At 42.2% G+C, this 20,738-nt stretch overlaps 1 protein-coding gene across 1 annotated transcript in view; it reads right to left on the bottom strand.

The window, feature by feature from the left end:
- Positions 1-1,274: 1,274 nt before the first annotated feature.
- LOC107107739 (uncharacterized protein K02A2.6-like) overlaps positions 1,275-20,738 on the bottom strand; it is a 50,090-nt gene continuing 30,626 nt past the window's right edge. The window contains exon 6 of the mRNA XM_015408057.1: positions 1,275-1,496. Coding sequence (XP_015263543.1) covers positions 1,275-1,496 — 222 coding nt within the window. The remainder of the gene's footprint in view (positions 1,497-20,738) is intronic.

Here is a 20,738-nt window from a genome sequence, read left to right on the forward strand (position 1 = left end):
GGTTCCCACGCATGCCTGGGAGAGAGGCGCAAAAATCCCTTTGTGAGCTCTGCATACCACCGATTTGGATCAGCACAGGCACATAATCACATGGGTGTGACTGCACAGAGCAACCTGTTTATTTCCCAGGGTATAAGCTTTTGAGAGTCAAAGCTCCCGTTGTTAGATACCAGAGTTGACTCTTGAAAGATTATACCCTGGAAATCTTGTTGGTCTTTTAGGTGCTGCTGGACTCGAATCTGGCTCTTCTACTGCAAACCAACATGGCTACTTTCCTGAAACTCCTGCCAACTTGAAATCTCTCTCAGAGATATTAGAATGTCAAGGCATCATGGTGTTGACCTATGTTCAATAGAACTTGGGCCAGCCTGGGCCTTGAAGCCTTTTCTGGGGCATCGGAGGGCAAGCTTTTTACAGCAGGTCATCTTTATTTTTTTAAAAACTGGTCCTTACTCTTACACGTTAAACTGCAATCAGACTCACAGCTCTTCTATCCCAGGTATAAATGGCAGGGAACGGTGTTGCTTAATTTCTGTGTTTGGCTACTATTGAAGTAAGTATGGTATAGTGGTTAGAGCAGGGGTCCCCAACGTGGTACCCATGGGCAAAAGGGCATTTGCCAAGATCTTTCCTGGTGCTTGCCAAGTGGGTGGGGCCAGGTGGGGGTTTGCCCAGCAAGGCTTCTGGTGGGCCACTGGAAATCTGATGGGCTGTGCAGACTAAAATAAAGTTGTTTTGGTGGCTCCTTTTCTGCAGTGTGCGTGTATGTGTGTGTATATCTCTCCTTATGTATAATTCTGTTTTGGGGTAACACTTTCCTGAACGTTCCACATGCTCCCAAATCAATTGGGTCCCTGAGCTGTCTCTCAGGAGATGTGCCAATCCCCTGGCTGCATTGCCTTGCTGTGTTTCCTCAGTCCCACCCACAGAGCCGGTGGCCAGCTCAGTCTGGAGGGAGCCAGCGAACGGGATGGATCCTCTCAGTTCCTGTCCACAAACAGCTCTCATAGCAATGGAAAGCCAGCAGCATTAGCCAATTAAGACTTGTGGTTTTAGTGAGGGAAAGTGGCCAGGGAGGGAGGGAGATGGCCATCTGGCCATGGAGACCCTTCAATGTCACAGGGAGATAAGTCTGAAAGTTGAGTCTGCCGAAGATGAGGCAGACCAATATGGGAGGGTCAAATTTCACCCACTGCCGCTTCCCTGGGCACAAAGAGTTCCATGCGGGTGCCTCTGGTGAGGGCTGTCCTCTAATGCTCTGGCGGGCAGAGGCTTCAGAGGCCGAGGCCGAACATGGCGCTGCCGCAGTGGTCGTCGTCGGCTGCATCAGGGTGCAGGGAGCTGGCTGGGCGGCAGGTCCATGGAAGTGGCGCCCAGCCTCTCGCCCTCGGTGTGCTGTGAGGTGATGGACAAGCCCAACAATCCGGCAGCCGCAGGGTAAGGAGGCTGAGGCCGACCATGCCAACACCGTACCGGTCGTCACCACCTGCAGATGGCTGCAGGTGGCAGGGCAGGCTGTGTGCAGATGAGGACTGGCACCATAGATGAGAACGCGACCAAGGAGGAGGGTGAGGCCGAGATCTTGCTAGTATTCGTTGTATTCCTTTTACAATGGCTTTGCTACTAGTATAATATATATATTAAATTTCTCATTCTCTTTCCTGCACTTGGCCTAACTTGATTTGAGGCTGCATTAATAGAAGCATCGTGCCCAAGTCATGGGAAGCATGAGACCACATCTGGAGTCCTCTGTCCTCTTCTAGGTATCACAGTTTAAGAAGAATGCAGACAAATGGAAAAGGCTTCAAAGGAAGGCAACCAAGGCAGACAGGTGTCTGGAAAACACGTCCTGTGAGGGAAGGCGGAAGGAAGTGGGCATGTTTAGCCTGCAGCGGAGGAGATGCAAGATTGTGCTCTTGAGACACCTTGAAGGGCTGTCACATGGAAGAGGTCAAAGGTTTTTTCTCAGCTGCTCCAGAGGATATTGTTGGATATTACACTATCACCGGACTACAGCAATCATTTGTAATTGGATTTTCCTGTGTGGACAAGACAAATCAGTTGTGAATGATTGCTGTAGCACAATATCCAATGCTGTGTGGATGTGGCAGCCTTTGAGTGAGAAGGGGCTCTGGAGTTTGTTAACAGTGACAAGACTGATTCTTAAAGCGACAGTTCACGCCAAGGAGAAATCCCATCCTGGGGGATTCTCTTTAAGGCACTGTGTATGCTCAGGCTAACAGGCCTGCAGTCTTAGCTCCCATCCTCATTCTTTGCCCCAAATACCCATTAAGATCTCCTAGCTGGCTGTCCAAGACTCATCCCTCTTCACTGCAGCTGCTTGTGCTTTATAGAAGATTGCATTCGCAGTAGAAGGAAACATGGAAGAGAAGGCGGCACTGTGTAGCCCAATCTTGTCAGCTCTTGGAAGCTAAGCAGGGCTGGTGCTTGGACAGGAGACCACCAAGGAAAGCCCTGTGGGGGAATGCAGTGACAAACCACCTGTGCTCCTCAGTTGCCTTGAAAGCCCTTTGCTAGATTTGCCATGAGTCAGTTAATGGCACGTACATAGAAGGAAACATGCTTGGTGGAGGCTGTGCCAGGTGACACCCATCACAGCAAGGAAACAGGATTGGCTGGAGCTAAAAGGAATGTGGGAGAAAACATCTGTAGAAATCTGTGTTTCAGACAGCCTTAATTGTGCAGGTACAAGATTGCATCCTAACACTAGATGCACCTCAGTGTGGGGTCTTCCTCTGGGGGGGAAAGCTCTCCAGGTGGAGGAAGAGCCTCCTATGCAAGACGAAAGCTTCTTCCACTGGAGCTTCAAAGTTATTGGCTCATTTCCCAGTGCACTGTGCTCCGTTCAATGAAGCTTCATTACAGGTAAATGCATCTATGTTTCCCTCCTGGCTGTGTCTCCCATCCTGGGACTAGAATGCCTGTTTTCATGCCCTGCTTTCCCCCACGTCCATACTCCCTCTAAGCTGTGGAGTCCTGAGAGCAAAAATTCTACTTTCTGAGTTACCAGCATTAAAGTTGTGAGCAAGTGATTTGGCTACTGCATAAATTAGTTTGCTCTGGAGTCATCCTTCCTGAGCTAAGATAAAAATGTGTGAGCTGAAGGCTAAAAAACTGTGAGCCAGCTCACACTAACTCAGCTTAGAGGGAACACTGCCCCATGTCATCTTTTTCATTCAGATAAAGCTTTACCTGTAAGATTTATGCCTGTTGGTTTGCTGTAGAAAAGCAACAAGGTAAGGCAAAGTGGTAGAAAGTGCCTTCATGTCGCAGCTGATTTATGGTGACATCTGTAGGGTTTTCAAGGCAAGAGATGAACAGAGGTGGTTTACCATTGCCTGCCTCTGAATCACAACCCTGGTATTCCTTGGAGATCTCCCATTCAAGTTCGTGGTAACCCCATAGGATTTTGAAGGCAAGAGGTAAACAGAGGTGGTTTGCAATTGCCTGCTTCTGCACGGCAACCCCAGACTTCCTTGGTGGTCTCTGTGGCAGAATGTGCCTGCTCTGGTCTGCAGGCCCTATTCCACCCTGCCACCACCACCTGATCATTATTGAGGTTTCCCACTGGGAGGATCAGGACTCCCAGCCTCCCTTCCAAGTTCAGAGGCCTTGCCTCAGTGTCTCCCACTGCCCAGTGCCTGGTCACTGTGAGGAAAGATTAATGCCCTGGGCACCCTTGGAGAAATAGCTGCTTGCCAACTGCCTGCCTTCCCCCTGGCTCCCCACTTCAGATAGTGTGTTCGAGACAGTGGAGGTCTATGCAGTACAAAGAACTGCTCCCAGCATCAAAAATTATAAAGTATTTATGACTATGAAAACGTTTACAAGCATACTTTTAGCCCAGCACCAGATTGAGCAAGGAATAAAAAAAAAATATGGTAACATTGCAAATCTGCTGTCCTTTTCTCTATACATGCCCTATCGTTAAAATATAGGACAGGCTGTTTAACTTTAAGAAGCTCTAGTGCTCTACAAAGTTATCATTATCTTGAAGTTCCCTTCAGCTCTCCAGGTGAGCACATGGTCAAAATGGCTGCCTGCTTCAGAGGAGAGCTCTGTGTGCATTCCTAGTCATAGTACCCAAGGAAAAGAGACCACCGTCCTCCTGCAAGGAAATTTTATCATCTCTGGTACTCCACCCACTTGACCCCAGTCAGCCCAGGTCAGATAAGCATTTCCTCCAGTCCCTTCCTGGAGATTATCCCTGGAGCTGTTCTAGCCTACAGTCCTCCAAACTCTGTTCCCTGCCTGGGGAAGGGGGGGGAGAGAAGGGGGAAGCATGACTATCCCTTTTGTCTAGACCTATTAGCATTTGTATGAAGGTGGACTGAGGTACAAGTGAACTGACTCCCTCCTCTGCCTAAAGAAAAAACCCTGTTAAAACGCAAAATGGAGGCTTTGCTCCTTGCCAGCCTCCCAGGAGAAAACACATTTCTTTATAGTTGCCCATCCAAATACTAACCAGGGTGGCTGACCCTACTTAGCTTTGTTCTGAGATATGACAGGATCAGGCTAGCCTGGGCCCTCTAAGTCAGGGCAAGTGGAGCATAAAAAAAGAAAAAAAAAGAAAGGACTTCTGGTGTGTGACACGACGCAATCAGTCAGTAGCGGGGAGCCACTCCGTTACCACCGACTCTTCTGGTCTGTAGGGGGGTTTCTACCATCTACCATCCCAGTCCGCCCTAGACCCCACTGAGCCTCCCGTAGAGAATCGACATGGGTGGCAACCCTTGGCGGCAACCCAATCGCCTTGTTACCTGGGCCAGAAGAGCACTTCAAGACTGACTTGAAGCTTCGTTGAAGTCATCTGGAGCAGGGCCCTCCAACCACATGGAATTGTGGTTTTTCCTTTTTTCCCCTTCTTCTTTTTTGGGTTAAATGGACCAAGATATAGCTTACTCCCCCCTTGCACTGAAAGGAACTTTGCTGTTACACACTGGGGTAGACCGGACACAGGTAGAGGAGGGGCAAAATATACATATTCCCGATAGGCGGCTGAGAGAAGCTGCGCCCCGGGGGTTGTCTTTCCTGAAACCGTAATTTCTCTAATTTAAAAGAATTGCAAAATTTAATTCAAGAGGCGGTTACCACCACAGTTAATCAGGCAGTGGATTGCCTGACTATTGCCTCAGTACTACCACCCATCGTGACTTCAGCAGTAGAATCAGCTTTACCCTTGGTGGTGGAAAGGGCATTAGAACCGATTCATGTGAAGTTAGAAAATCTTTCACAGCAACTTACAGCCCGAACAGAAGAAATTCAAAAATAGACAAAAAATTGTTAACTACGATAACAGGTAGATTACAAAGTAAATCTGATTATATGGAGCAACAAATTCAGGCATTGGAAGACGCCTTGATTAAAATGGAACTAGAGAGAGCTGCCTATATGCTAAGGTTTCAGAATGTTCCGGAAAAGGACGATGAAGACCTTAAACAAGACATGGCACAATTAATATCAGAATTCATCGAATCAGAAAACACTAAAGAAGTATATGAAGGTATGGAGGTGGCCTTCAGAATGAACTCAGCCTTTGCAAAAAGGAATAAATTAACTAGAGAGGTCCATGTAAAATTTTACAGGAAACCTCTACCTGAAAAGATTTTGAAAACAGCAGCCCAGAAGCCCTTAATGTTTCGTGGGACAGAAATTAAAATTTTGAAGGACATTCCCTGGAGGGTGCAAGATAAAAGAAAAAATATTCAAAGCTAGTTAACAGTGTAAAGGAAAATAGAATTAGCTACAGATGGCTTTTAGTGGAACGGGGTGCTCTTCACTTATAAGGCTAGAAGGCAGGAAATTAATTCAATTTTTAAGTTGGAGAACTTTCTTTAAAAACACGGAGAAGAGCTATGCTTCCAAGAAGAAGGTGTAACAGAGGATGAAGAAGAGGAAGACGGAAATCAAGAACGAGGCGCGTCTAACATACCTAAGGATGAAAAGAAAGATTTAAAGGTAATGCTATCACATTGCAAGTATGTACCAGACTTCAGCAACGTTCAAAGACTGAGACCCCCAAAGAAACAAAGGATGGAGAGTAGTAAACTTAAAATAATTTCAATAAATGTAAATGGTCTTAATGCTCCACAAAAACGAAGACAAATTTTCCATCAAATCCAAAAAATGAAGTTGGATGTGGTCTGTTTACAGGAAACACATATTAAATGACCAGATAGGAAATTGGCGGGAGGGCGGGGTAAAAGTCTCATAAATAAATAGCTTGGTAAAACTTTCATTTCTGTAGACAAACAGAAGAAGAAAAAAGGATTGACAACATATGTCAAAGAATCATTACATCCTGAATTGATATACGATTCAGACGGTGAAAGGATTTTATTAGTACAAATTCAGAGACATGTAAAAACAATGCTGATAGCCAACATATATGCACTTAACCAAGGACAAGAAAAATTCTTTGAATCTCTGAGAAATATATTAGCTCAACAAAATTTTGATGAACTGTGTGTTATTGGTGATTATAAACAGAGTTTTTGATAGAGCTACAGATACGAAAAAGCAGCTGGGGCAGCAAAAACAAGGTAATGAACTTCCTAATGTATTCTTAAAAATGGCAGATGAAATGAAGCTGATAGATGCATGGAGGACTAGAAACCAAAAGAAATTGGATTATACCTACTACCCAGCATGACACTAGATATGGCCGAGATTAGATATGGCTTGGATTATGGAGGCGTTTGTTAATGATTTATGGAATGTGGAGATTTTACCTGCAACCTTTGCAGACCACAATCCATTGCTGTTAACATTTCAAGATACGCCTAAAAGAACCAGATGGACAATGAATACTATGTTGCTGCAAAATAGAAAATTTGTACTTGACGCTAAAAAAGAATTCCAAGAATTTTTCCACTACAATATACAGGCCAAGACTGCAATAGATATAGTTTGGAACACTTTCAAGGCATTTGCTAGAGGAATACTTATTCATCAAAATGCAAAGATGAAGAAACAAAATAGCCAAAATTTTATACAGCTCCAAAAAAAAAAAAAGTCAAAGAGCAGGAGGAAAAAATGAAACAGGGACTTTCAGACCATTTAAGATTAAAGATGAAAGACTTACAACACCAATTGAATTGCTTACTCAGGAGATTGCAAAAAAGATTATACGAAACAGATATTTTTTGAAACTGCGAATAAACCATCGAGGTAGCTAAGACAAGAAAAAAAGAAAAGATGTATAAAAACCCTGAGAGATGATCAAGGAGAAAAAGATATTGTGAAAAGATTTTATGAAAATCTATATGGGAAACAGGTCGGCCAAGAAAATTCTAATTTTTTTTCAAAGACAATGTGAATGTTAAGATACTTAATGAGACTCAAAGGAAAATACTTAATGAACCTATTATGATTTTTGAAATCTCAGAGGCAATTAAAAGGCAAAAGAAAAATAAAACTTCAGGGCTGGATGGACAACCTGCGGAATTTTATCAAGTCTTTGAAGAAGAAATAATCCTTCCATTTAAACAGAGTTTGCAAAACATCATCTGTAGGGATGCTATACCAGATTCATGGAATGGTGCACTGATCTCACTTATACATAAACAAGGTACTGATGATAAAGAGATTAAGAACTACCGCCCGATATCCCTGTTAAATGTTAACTATAAAATGTTTGCATCTATCTTGGCCTCTCATTTTAAGCAAGTTCTGGGGCAGGTAATACACCAAGACCAGGCAGTTTTTTTTACCTAGAAGACAAGTTTGTCATAACTTAAGGACTATTTTAAATACCCTTGAATACTTTGAGGCCTATCCAGATAAACAGATGGGGATTGTGTTTCTTGATGCGGAGAAGGCTTTTGATAACATTTGTTGGGACTTTTATGTTAGAACATTTAAAAATGTGGCAAGAATTTTACCACCATTGTTAGAGCCATATATACCAAACAGAATGCTAGATTGTTGATAAATGGGGACTCATCCCAAGTAATTGACATTTTTAAAGGTAGTCGACAAGGTTGTCCATTGTCGCCATTACTTTTCATTTTTACCCTCAAGATTTTATGCGAAATGATAAGAAACGACAACAGAATTAAAGGTCTGAAAATAAAGGGAAAGGAATACAAAATCCAAGCCTTCGCTGATGACCTGGCAATTATATTACAAGAACCGTTGCAGTCCTTGATGAATTTGCTAAACTCTTTTCAGGAATTTAGACAGCTGGCCGGTTTTAAAATCAGTCCCAAGAGAACCAAAATGATGACTAAAAACTGTACACAAGCAGAAAATCAAAAACTACAAGAAGTATCAGGATTTGAAATTCAGAAAAAGATAAAATATTTTGTGTACCTATTACAAACAGAGCATTATGCTCTGAGAGTCAACATCTCCTGGTGATCCCTGGCCCATAGGAGGTCCACCTAGCCTCAACCAGGGCCAGGGCTTTCTCTGCCCTGGCCCCCACCTGGTGGAACATGCTCAAGGCCCTGTGGGATCTTATTCAATTCTGCAGGGCCCACAAGACAGAGCTGTTCTGCCAGGCCTTTGGCTGAGGCAGCGGGCGTCCACATATTGCCCCCCCCCCCGAGGTTGTAATCTCCCACTTACTGGTAACCAGCTAGTTACATCTGTGGGCTGGATTCTCCCTACGGCAAGCATGATTACTGTTTTTATATGTTTTAATCTGTTTTAAATTTTATTGTATTTATTAGATTGTTGTAACCCGAACTGAACCCATTTACAGGATGGGCAGGATATAAGTGCAAAAAAATAAATAAAATAAAAATATTTCAAGACAACTATTAAAAACTCCTTTCTGACATTAAGAGAGAATTTGAAAACTGGAAAGATATGCAGTTCTCTTTATTGGGGAGAATTTCAGTGATAAAGATGACTGTATTAACAAGAGTTTTGTTATTTTTCCAAACCATACCTATAATTAAAAACCAAGAATTTTTCAGAGATTTGGATAAACTAGTGCATAAATTCATTTGGCAGCAAAAAAGACCGCGAATTAAATTAAAAGTGCTTCAGGATAGAAAAGAACATGGAGGTCTAGCCTTACCAAACTGGCATTTATATTATCAGGCAGCTTCCTTGTTGTGGATTAGAGACTGGATTCTACTACAGGATACAAGAATTTTGAAACTAGAAGGACACAAGTTATTACTGGGTTGGCATGCCTTCCTGTGGTATGCTAAACAAGATACTTCAAACATCATATCATTAGAGCCACCCTATTGAAGATGTGGAATGATATAAAAACAATCTTCTACACTAAAATTCCAAAATGGATAGCGCCTTTGGAAGCCTTCAGTAATCCTAACATGTTAGATATAAACCGATTTGGAAGATATGAAGACTTTTTAGATAGTAAGAATGAATTGAAAACACAGGAAAGGTTGCAGAAGCAGGATATAAGTCTAACGTGGGAAAGAATTCAACTACCATTTCGATTTGCAAAAGATAGGCCTATGGGTTTTTATGACAAGCAGAGGGAACTTGATAAAATTTTAATTAACACAGATGTTAAACTCATTGAAAAATTATATAAGTTCTTACTTACATTTGGAATTCGCCTGCTAACTGCACGAGAAATTTTAACGTCCGATTACAATTCTTTAAATTGATCACCTGGTGGTACTTCACACCAGAAAAATTGGATAAAATAAACCCAGCATTGAATCCAAAATGTTGAAAGAAATGTGGAAACACAGGCTCGTATTTCCACTGTTGGTGGGAGTGCCCCGTCATTCATGCATTTTGGGAAGAAGTTCTGGGAATAATAAGTGATATTACATCGCTAGATCTACCAGCTTGTCCCAAACTGGTGCTCTTTGATAGAATGGAGGCAGTCACGGCTACTAGGGCCCAGAAAGATCTTATATATAAACTTTTGGCAGCAGCACATCTAACCATAGCGGCTGGATGGAAAGCCAGCTCTCCTCCCCAGATACAAACATGGTACGACAAAACATCGGATCTATTTATCTTAGATAAGCTGACACAGATCACTCATGTTACAGCAGCAGATACATCAAAGGCATATGGGCGATTTGTTGCAGTTTGGTCTAGGGTGCTTCAGTATATGTCAGAAAAGAACATACTTCCTTCAAAGGCCGCTTATGTCCCTTGGATACGCTTTTAGTTTTATTTCTAACCAAGCTCATAGGATACAGTACATTAGCTCGATCACCATTATAGAAGCTGGTTTTATTGTATCATTCACTAGTTCGTAGATTAGAGAGTTGCAAGAAAGGTTATTATTGTGTAAACTTGTTGGGTTCAGTGGTGTTTATAAGCTTTTGTTCGGCTTATCACTTACTGTAATGATAGATTTTTATGACATGTATGAAACTGCTGTTATGCTGTTTTGCTCTTTTTAATAAAAATTATTTTAAAAAAAGATGTATGATAAGCAAGGTTTTTAAAATTAATTTTCGTTTATTTAAGCTTGAACAAGTAACATATAAAAAGCGTAACATCATAACATCATGTGGTGGAACAATAACCAATAATGAAATCAAGGAGGTTACGTAAGAGCCTTGTCAAGGAGCTGAGAGCACACTTATAATGAACTACTACTGTATGCATGAAAATATACAATTCAAAGGATTTGTATAAAAACACACCACTTGGAGGTTGCCTGAGAGTACCGTCTACTGGCATGGATAATGAGGCTAATTGAGCTATTGGGATACCGAGGTATCATAGGCATTGGTGGATCAAAAGTGGAGCCATGACTCAAAGCTTGGATTTTGTGGCAGAAGATCATTTTCCGTCATGAATTGTAAGTATGGGAACCAGGTGCGCACAAATTTGGATTGCATCATGGAGGATCTTGAGTGAGAGTTGATCAGGGTGTCATTGATTTTATCCATGATGAACTGTTCCCACACTTTATTTCTCCATTCTTCCATCGTTGGAGGTTTAGGTGATTTCCGCTGCTGCAAGTAGGTATGTTGTTAAATGCTGGAGAGATTCTTCACCTTTTGCTGGATCTCTAAGATGTAGAATAGTTTCTGGTGTCATCGGAAGCGCTTGTGAGGTAATCTTGGTTATTTCATCAACCACGTTCTCCTAGGTTTGTAAATGGGGACAACTCCACCAGGAGTGCATGTAGTCTCTCACTGCTCCACAATTCTTCCAGCACAATGAAGAGTAGGTGTTATTTATGTGGTGTAAGCGACTCGGGGTGTAGTACCATCTTGTATATATTTTAAAAAACTGGAATCTGACTTTGAATATCTTAGATCTGTTAGCCGCAGTTGACCAAATCAGCGTTCTGTCAAGTGTTTACCCATGTCTTTATGCCAAGCAGTTTGGTATTTCAATTTTGATGTGCTGTATAAATCTATGAGAAGTTTATATATCTTTGAGAGCAGATGTTTTGAGTGTTCTGAGTAAGTTTCCAAGAGTACTTCAAAGTTTGACTTGGTTCTCTCGAAAACTCCAGTGTCCGACAAATGATCTATAAGACTTTTCAACTGGTAATAGCAGAGCCAGGAATCTGTTTATTAATCTTGTCCTCAAACTGTGATTTTTGCATGATTCTTCCACGATGAACAAGATCCTAGAGGGAGTTAAAACCCACTTTTGTCCAATCCTGAAATGCACTTGGTTCTTGACCTGGAGGAACCATCCCTGATGTGTAAAAGTGGAAAGAGGTGAGATGGAGGGTACAAGGTGTTGCCTCTGCTCATCCCAGATCTGTAGAGTATGTGCTAAGTAAGGGTTATTAATGACTTTATTGGGTCGCTGAGAGGAGCAATATTGCCTTGTTCTATAGACATCCAGTTAGTCTGTGATGTATCTTGCATCATCTGCATAGCGTTAGAGATGGCTGTTGCTTGATAATAACACCTCAAGTTTGGCAACTTAAGACCTCCCTTGTGTATAGGTTGGGATGCGACGGTCAAGCCTCGATTTTTTTGAAAGCCCATATGAACATGGTTAAAGTATCTTGCCATGATTTCAAATCGGCATCTGGGATCTTGATGGGCAGTGCTCTAAATAGGAACAAGAAACTGGGAAAAATAAAACTTTGAACCAGATGCAGTCTGTCCGGTAGTGTAAGTGTGAGGGCATTCCAATCTTTTAAATGCTTTTGGGTGTCGTTATTTAGCTTGTAGAAGTTGCAGGATATTAAGTATTTGAGATCCAGTGGTATCTGAATGCCAAGATGCCTCCAGGAGGATTGTACCAATGGGAAGTTGAACTCTTTTTTCAGAGCGATTTTCATCTGTGAAGGTATGGAAATAGGATATATTTCTGATTTTTGTGTGTTGACCCGAAGACCTGAGACTTTTTCAAATCTCTCCAAAATTTGGCAAATGATTGGTATTGATTTTTGAGGGCTGGAGACATATAACATAAGATCATCTGAATACACTGTCATTTTGTGTTCTGTTCCATTAATGTGAAGTCCCAAGAAATCTTTTGCCTTATGAAGCACCATTGCAAAGATCAGAGGGGAAAGCGGGCAGCCTTGTCGTGTTCCTCACGAGGGGTGAAAGAAGTGTGAGTTGTGTCCGTTGACTCTAATTCTAGCCGAGGGGTGAGACCATATAAGGTGCAGAACTGTCATAAACCTGGGACCAAAACCCATCCTTTGAAATAATTCTGACATAAATGCCGGTTCTATAGAATCAAAGGCCTTCTCAAAGTCTAGTGCAAGAATTAGAGAGTCAGAAGAGTGTTTTTCCCCAGATGTGATGATGTTAAGTGTGCGCCAGATGTTGTCAGTCAGTTGTCTGGTCGGGATGAACCGATTTAATGGTCTTCAGACGATTTGCCAGTAGTGTAGTACGGATCTTTGCGTCATTGTTGATTAACACAATTGGGTGATATGAGGCTGGATTCGAAAGGTCCTTTTTGTCCTTAGAAAGCACAATGATGGAGGATTCTAGCCAGGAAGCAGGCATTTGGCCTTTACTGAGTACTTTGCTGCAGACTTGGAGGAGAGATGGGGTCAAAATATTATGAAAAGATTTATAAAATTCAGCCGGAAGGCCATCTGTTCCCAGAGACTTGTTGACTTTCAGATGTTTAATGGCATCTTGCAGTTCTTGAGCTGTGACTGGACTATCCATAACCTCAGAGTGCACTGAGGAAAGGCTGACCAACTCAGGGTAAGTTGAGATGCTCTTCGTGTCAGGGTATTGGGTTTGGTATAGTTCGTAAAATCTTGCAAAATCCTGAGTGATGTCATTGGGTGTGGTGAGGATTTTCCCTGATTGATGTTTTAGAGTACCCACTGCTAATGATCTTCCCCCCTTTTACTCTCCAAGCCAGAAGATGTACGTTCTTCAGAGACTTGCCAGTAGCGCTGTTTTGTGTATAAAAGATTTCACTTGATTTGCCTGATTTCCATGGATTCTAATATCTTTAGTTCAGCTAATAATTTGGCATAAGTTTTCTTATTTCCCGTGTGTTTATGCTCTGTTTCTAAGACGGCAGTGTGTTGAGATGTTCCTACTTAACCTTTTCTTGTTCTTTTTTCAGGTGTGATGCTAGCGAAATTATTGAACCCTGGATTACACCTTTCGTTGTGTCCCAGGTATTGGCAGGTGTCGTGTCCGAGACGGGATTCTCTTCAAAAAAATGTTTAACATCTTCTATTTTAGATCTCACTGTTTCTTTCAATAAAAGATTTGTATCCAGTGACCATTGCCTGTCTGTGTGAGTTTCTGGGTTTTTCCAGAAGGTACACTCTATTCATGCATGGTCTGTGAGATGGCGTGAGCCAATGTTTGCTGAAATCAACAGTGGAAGAAGCGGCTTTGAGATTAAGAGATAATCTATTCTCAAAAAGTTGTTGTGTTTTGCAGAGAAAAAAGAAAAGTCCCTTTCTGTGGGATGAAGTATCCTCCAGGTATCACATAATTGAAAGTTGTCAAACAGAATAAAGAGGTGGGTTGTCGTGCGAGGTGAACCTGAGTGTCTTGAAGATGTGTTGGATCTGTCTATTGTGTTGTCTGCGGCAAGATTTACGTTTCCAGCAACAATTAATTCGCCCTCTATGAATGATTTTAGAGAAGTGAAGGTCTCTTGTAGAAAAGTAAGTTGGTTTTGATTTGGAGCATACACCGACGCCAACGTCATCATTTGACCAGCAATTGTTCCCTTTGCAAATAAAAATCTGCCCATGGAGTCCACTCTTATGTTTTTCAAAACAAAATTGAGAGTCTTCGAAATCAAGATGGCCACTCCCCGGGATTGAAGTTGTATTGGAAACAGCGGAGTTTTCAGTATTGGAACTGTGTCAGATCTTGTGTGTGTTTCTTGAAGAAATAAAGTAGACGTGTGAAGTGATTTCACATATTGCAGCACTTGTTTCTTCTTGATTAAATTGCCTAGACCTTGGATGTTGACTGAGCTTATTTTTAAGTTATCCATGACCAATATGGGTTCAAACAGGCAACTGTGCATTGAGTATATTACCTGGCTATTAGATTAACATTATTTTCTAGTTTTGAATAATTACCAAACTTTCCTGTTAACTGCTACTCCTATCAAATTAATAAAAGAAATTATGATCAAATTATTAGTTCAGTTGATTGATGTATTAAATGCTAGGCTAAAATCAACAATCAGAAACAGTCAATTAATCAAGATTAAAAAAACAGACAAGCAGTAAACATTAGATATGGTATAACTTTCAATGTAGAAAATTCATTATTGTAAACAATATGAGAACTATTTATGAAACAGTGGTGTCAAATTTTCCTAAAGTTAAATATAAAAATCAATTAGGTGAATAACAATTTTCCTACTCCCTATAGCATGCTTCCAGTGGTGTGCAAAATTATGAACAAAACTTATTGAGGCAGACTCAGCATGGGTTCTGTAAGGGAAGATCTTGTCTCACTAACCTGTTAGTGTTCTTTGAGGGGGTGAACAAACATGTGGACAAGGGGGATCCAATAGATATTGTTTACCTTGACTTCCAGAAAGCTTTTGATAAAGTTCCTCATCAAAGGCTCCTAAGCAAGCTCAAAAATCATGGGATAAAAGGACAAGTCCTTTTATGGATCAAAAACTGGCTAATTAATAGAAAACAGAGAGTGAGTATAAATGGGCAGTTCTCCCAGTGGAGGGGGGTAAGCAGTGGGGTACCACAGGGATCAGTACTTGGTCCACTGCTTTTTAACTTGTTCATTAATGATTTGGAGTTGGGAGTAAGCAGTGAAGTGGCTAAATCTGCGGATGATACGAAGTTGTTCAGGGTGGTGAAAACCAGTGAGGATTGTGAGGCACTCCAAAGGGATCTGTCAAAGATGGGCGAGTGGGCGTCAACATGGCAAATGGGGTTCAATGTGGCCAAGTGCAAGGTGATGCACATTGGAGCCAAAAATCCTAAATATAAATACACATTGATGGGGTCTGAACTGGCAGAGACAGATCAAGAGAGAGATCTTGGAGTTGTAGTAGATAACTCACTGAAAATGTCGAGACAGTGTGTGACTGCAATAAAGAAGGCCAATGCTATGCTGGGGATTATTAGGAAGGGTATTGAAAACAGATCAGCCAATATAATAATGCCCCTATATAAATCAATGGTGCGACCTCATCTGGAATACTGTGTGCAATTCTGGTCACCACACCTTAAAAAGGATATTATAGCTTTGGAAAAAGTGCAGAAAAGAGCAACTCGAATGATAAAAGGGTTGGAACACTTTCCCTATGAGGAACGGTTAAGGCGCTTAGGGCTCTTTAGCTTGGAGAAAAGACGACTGAGGGGTGACATGATCGAGGTTTATAAGATTATGCATGGGAAAGAGCAGGTAGAGAAAGAGGTACTTTTCTCCCTTTCTCACAATACAAGAACCCGTGGGCACTCCATGAAATTGCTGAGCGGTCGGGTTAGAACGGATAAAAGGAAGTACTTCTTCACCCAAAGAGTGATTAACACATGGAATTCACTGCCACAGGAAGTGGTGGGTGCTACAAGCATGGACGGCTTCAAAAGGGAATTAGATAAGCATATGGAGCAGAGGTCCATCAGTGGCTATTAGCCACAAGGTATAGATCCAACATTGGCGTTTCTTATGTTCTTATGAATAGATTTTAATATTATATTGGGATAGATATGAATTAGATTTATATGTGAAGTTATAAATTGTAGTAAATCATTTATGTTCAGAAATAATTTAAAAATTAATTTCCCCCCTTCTTAGAATAATAAAATTCTCAAGAAAAGTACTCTATAATACAATGCAAAAATAGAGTTGGACTCTTACAAACAACAAATAATGTATTTATCTATAAGCCTTGTACGTGGGTATTGTGTCTTAAATATATGCAATGAAAACAACTTAACCCACTATAACTTCAAGTTATAACTGGACCGGCTTCGGTGCTGTAGAACTGAAGGCAAAATGAAAGTTAATAGCTTCCTTGACTACATGAGCAAACTTCCACAAGTTGTCACTAACAACTAAGAGGCAAGATAAACCAAAAAAAACCCTTTCTCCCCTGCCAAGTTGATTCCATAGAACTCTTATTAGCTAAATCAGTAAATAATCAATGTAATTAATTATGAGCTTGACGATAATACACTTGATGTTGGGTTTCCCTCTGTCGTAACAGTATTGAGTTATTTAAAGAGCCCAGAAATTGTTCTTTAAAGTTTGAGTAACTTAGCGTGCTTTGCATCAGGCGGCGGCTTCATCTGCAGACATTGGTGACCCATCATGGTGCGGTTGTGGGTTTTTTTTACCCATCGGACAGAGTTGGTGAGCGAGTTAAGGTGGCATGTGCTTTCATGCCCGTCTAACAATCTGAGAGACTCCAGGAGGTTCATTCCCGTCTCTTCGTCTGATACCAGAAACTGAGTGCCTTTGTGGGAGACCTGCATTTTTCCCATGTCAAGCCATTTGTAACAGATATTGGCAGCTTGCAACCGTGTTGAAATTGGCTTCAGTATGTTAAGAGCTTCTTTGGAGACATCTGGGAACACCAAGATCTGTGTATTATTGAAAAGTATATGTCCCCTCGATCTGGCCTCATCTAGGTTCGTTTTTTTTGGTCCGCCAGTCTGCAAACTGTATTATGATGTCCCTGGGTCCCGTTCTTCTGGGATTATTCAGCGCGCCAAGTCGGTAAGCTTTTAAAATGGCCGGCGCCATTCCCTGAGCTCTAGTAGTGACAGAGGCAAGCCATTCGGAGACAAAATCAATTAAATCTTTACCTTCCTTTGCTCCCTCCGGAAGGCCCCTTAGCTTCAAGTTAAGTTGTCTAATCTGCAATTCCAGAACAAGGAATTGTAAAATGATTCTCGTGTATACAGCTCCCTTACGTCGTCTTTAAGTTAAAGTTCTAGATTTAGAGCCGACTCCGCTGTTTGTGAGGTTTTGTTAAGGGAGGCTTGTATGCTTTCTAGTCGTTCTCTCACTGGCTGGATTGTAATATGGAGTTGGTCAGTGAGTCTGCGCTCCATATTTTCCAGCAGTGTTGGTAAGTCGGCCATCATTTTGTTCATGTCTCTTTGCTGAGGCAAGTCCTGAGTTCCCACCATTTTTGTCACGCCAGTGTCAGAGTTCTTGTTGTCTGTCTTAGTGTTTTTCGGCAGGGCAAAAGTGTGAGACGATCTGAAAGTCGGTTTAACGCTAGAGGAAGGTTTCCCATGATTTCTGCCCATAATCTGGAGTCGAAGAGTCGATTTGTCAGCTTGTAGGATAGGCGGAAGGGAAGCGGGAGACAGAGCTCAAGGATCAAGTGACTGCCATCTTCCCTGGCGTCACCACACCCCCCATGATGAGCAAGTTAAGGCTCCTATGATTTCTTGGGCTAAAAATTTTGGTCACAATATTGAACTAGATATGCGGGCCAGAGTCTGACAAACTAACATGAAATATACTAAAGCTGTTTTTCTTAAAGAAAATTTATATAAAATGTTTTACAGGTGGCATTTGCCACCTGATAGATTGGCCAAATTCTACCCTAGTATGTCTAACAAATGCTGGAAATCCAAATGTAAAGTTGGTTCCTTCTATCACTTATGGTGGATCTGTGATAAGTCTAATTTTTTGGGGTAGAGGTCCACGGCCTGTTATCACAAATATTGGGGGTCTATGTGCCCTTTAATCCTGAAATGTTTTTGCTAAATATAATTCCTAAACAGTTCCAGAAATTAGATTCTTATTTGATTACCCATATTGTAACCGCTTCTAGAATTGTATTTGCCAGTGAGTGGGAAAGCGAAGAATTACCTTCAAAACAGGACATACTTAGTAAAGTATTGGATATAGCCGAAATGGACAATCTAACAATGCGACTCCAAGGACGAGAAGAAAATACTTTCCAAGATGTGTGGTCAAGATTTTATGAGTGGATGCAGAAAAATAATTAATTTCCAATATGTGATTTTATAAAATACACTGTAAATAGGAAACAACCGCTATATAAATTGAGGAAATTTGTATTAAATTGTGTAGTTGGTGGGTGGGAACCTGTTTTATGTTTTCTTTGTGGCCCTGTTCATTGCTGTATGTTGCGTGTATCAGAAAAGTAATAAAGAATCTATCAGCAAGGAAGGAAGGAAGGAAGGAAGGAAGCCAGCCCTAAAGGGGAAGTCTCCTTGCGCCTCCGCCCAGCCCTTGGAGACAAAGACCTTTAGGTTTTTTTAAATTTTCTTTTTGTAACATCCAGCCTGATGGGGAGTTGTGATACTCCTGAAAGCTGGCACACTGTTACGTGTGTCATTTGGTTGGTCCCAATAAAAGGTCTTATGCAGATTGCGTTCTGGTTAGGAGGGTTTTACTTTTGCACCTGTGGGGCTGCTGTCAACTTCAGCCTGCATTTGCCAGTCCAAGAGCCCTCTGAGCTGCAAGCATCATCCTTGGATTAGGACCTGGCAGCCCTTTGGCCTTTGTTGTTCCCCCACACCTGAGAGGTGGTGACCCTCTCAGCGCCTGGTCCACTGCTGAGGACATTCCGCATTTAATTAGCACCTTGGACAGCGCCCAAGGAGCGGCCTGTTATTGAACTGTGCTCAATGCCTGGCAAGGAGACCTGCACAGTAATTAGATTAGAATTGGAGCAGGTAAATGGGATGTCAATAGGGCACCTGCTAATTCTTTTCTTTCCTGGAGATGAGTTGTATGAGGTGGGAAGGGGATCTCATGGCTCCCCAGCCTTGGGGAGGAGAGGCAGAGCCATCTGACCACTGGCTGCTGCTTGTAACCGACCTTCCTGCTGGTGGACATGGATCTCAGAGCAGATTTCCCTTGTCCTGCTCCCTCCACGCACTGTTATCCCTTCCTTGGATGGAAATTCATGGCCAGCCAGCCTCCTCTTAGGATGTACCTGGCGCTGCTGAATAGCACTACTTTGGATGCTAGTTTAGGCATCTGTGATTACCTCTTCAAAACAAAATGTCCAGAGGAATACCCTCACTCCAGATTCTTCTGTTCTTGTTCACTGTGCAATGCAGGTATAGGTAACTCCCTGAGGCACGCAGGCCAAATGGCACCCATGAAGGAGCAGGCAGGTGGTGTGGCTTGGCTCCTGAGGGTGCCATATACCGGGACAGAGGGGGTGAGAGACTGCAAGGTGTGCCAAGCAAACAGGCTGATATCAACCCCAGGGACCAGGTGAGGAGAGATTGAGCCCCTTTGTCTGACCAGGCAAACCCACAGTCACCTGCACTGAGCAAGAGACAGAAACCCCCCCCCCCCCGCCAAAGCACTGCCCCAAACAACCTTTCAATCCAGGTGTGCACCATGACTAGAAAGGACAAGGGTGGCTTCTTTAGGACTCTAACCTACCTCATAGGGTTGTTGTGAGGACAGGATGGAGGAGAGGAGAATGATGTAAACCGTTTTGGGTCTCCACTAGGGAGAAAGGCTGGTTATTAATAAAGTAAATAAATAAAAATATAAACAAGGATTGCTTGATTAAAATCGCCTTGCCAAAAGAAGATTGCAGTGGCTAGGGGAGGGGTGGCAATGGCTCATCCCAGGGATGGCAGTTGGTAGCCCTAGAGATTTCTGACTGTTGGTAGATGAGGAGTGGGTGTGTGGCCACATCCCTCATGATGGTGCCTTCTCACAGCTATGTGAGGTAGGGTAGCCTGAAAGAGAAAGAATCACTCAGTGAACTTCACAGATAAGTGAAGATTTAATCCTAGGTTCAGACATGCAACCTGCTCTTCCCTCCCCCCCCACCTGACAACTGTAGTAGTACAAGTAGGCTTTGTCACCTGATTTTTAAAAATGTATAGACCAGAATCCAGGCCTGGGGAAATGGCTCTATGCAGGGTGAATTCTCACTGATTTGCTGTGCCTTACTATAGGGGGGGGGAGACCAGTCGTTTATTGGTAGGGTTGCTAACTCTGGGCTGGGAAATTCTTGGTACTTTGGGGGTAGAGCCTGGGGAAGGTGGAGTTTGGGGAGGGGAGGGATCTCAGCAGGATATAATGCCAAAAAGTCCACCCTCCAAAGCAGCCATTTTATTCAGGGGAACTGATCTTGGTAGTCTGGAGATCAATTGTAATTCTGGGAGCTCTCCAGGCCTTACCTGGAGGTTGTCTGGGGTGCAAAATTATACAGATGTGTGCTAGATGCCCGCAGAACAATACAATAACAAAAGAGACTAGATTAAAGCCATAACATCATTTAGTGTCTGGTAATAAAAAACAACCACTTATTCCTTCATAGAAAAATACAAAAGTCGATAAGATTTCACATAGCAGTCTGCTCCATACTCTCTATCTTCCCTCTAACAGTCTTGTATTCTCAAAAGCAGTCTG

The sequence above is a fragment of the Gekko japonicus genome, unplaced genomic scaffold (genome assembly GCF_001447785.1).
Source record: "Gekko japonicus isolate JY-2015 unplaced genomic scaffold, Gekko_japonicus_V1.1 scaffold36, whole genome shotgun sequence".
NCBI lineage: Eukaryota > Metazoa > Chordata > Lepidosauria > Squamata > Gekkonidae > Gekko > Gekko japonicus.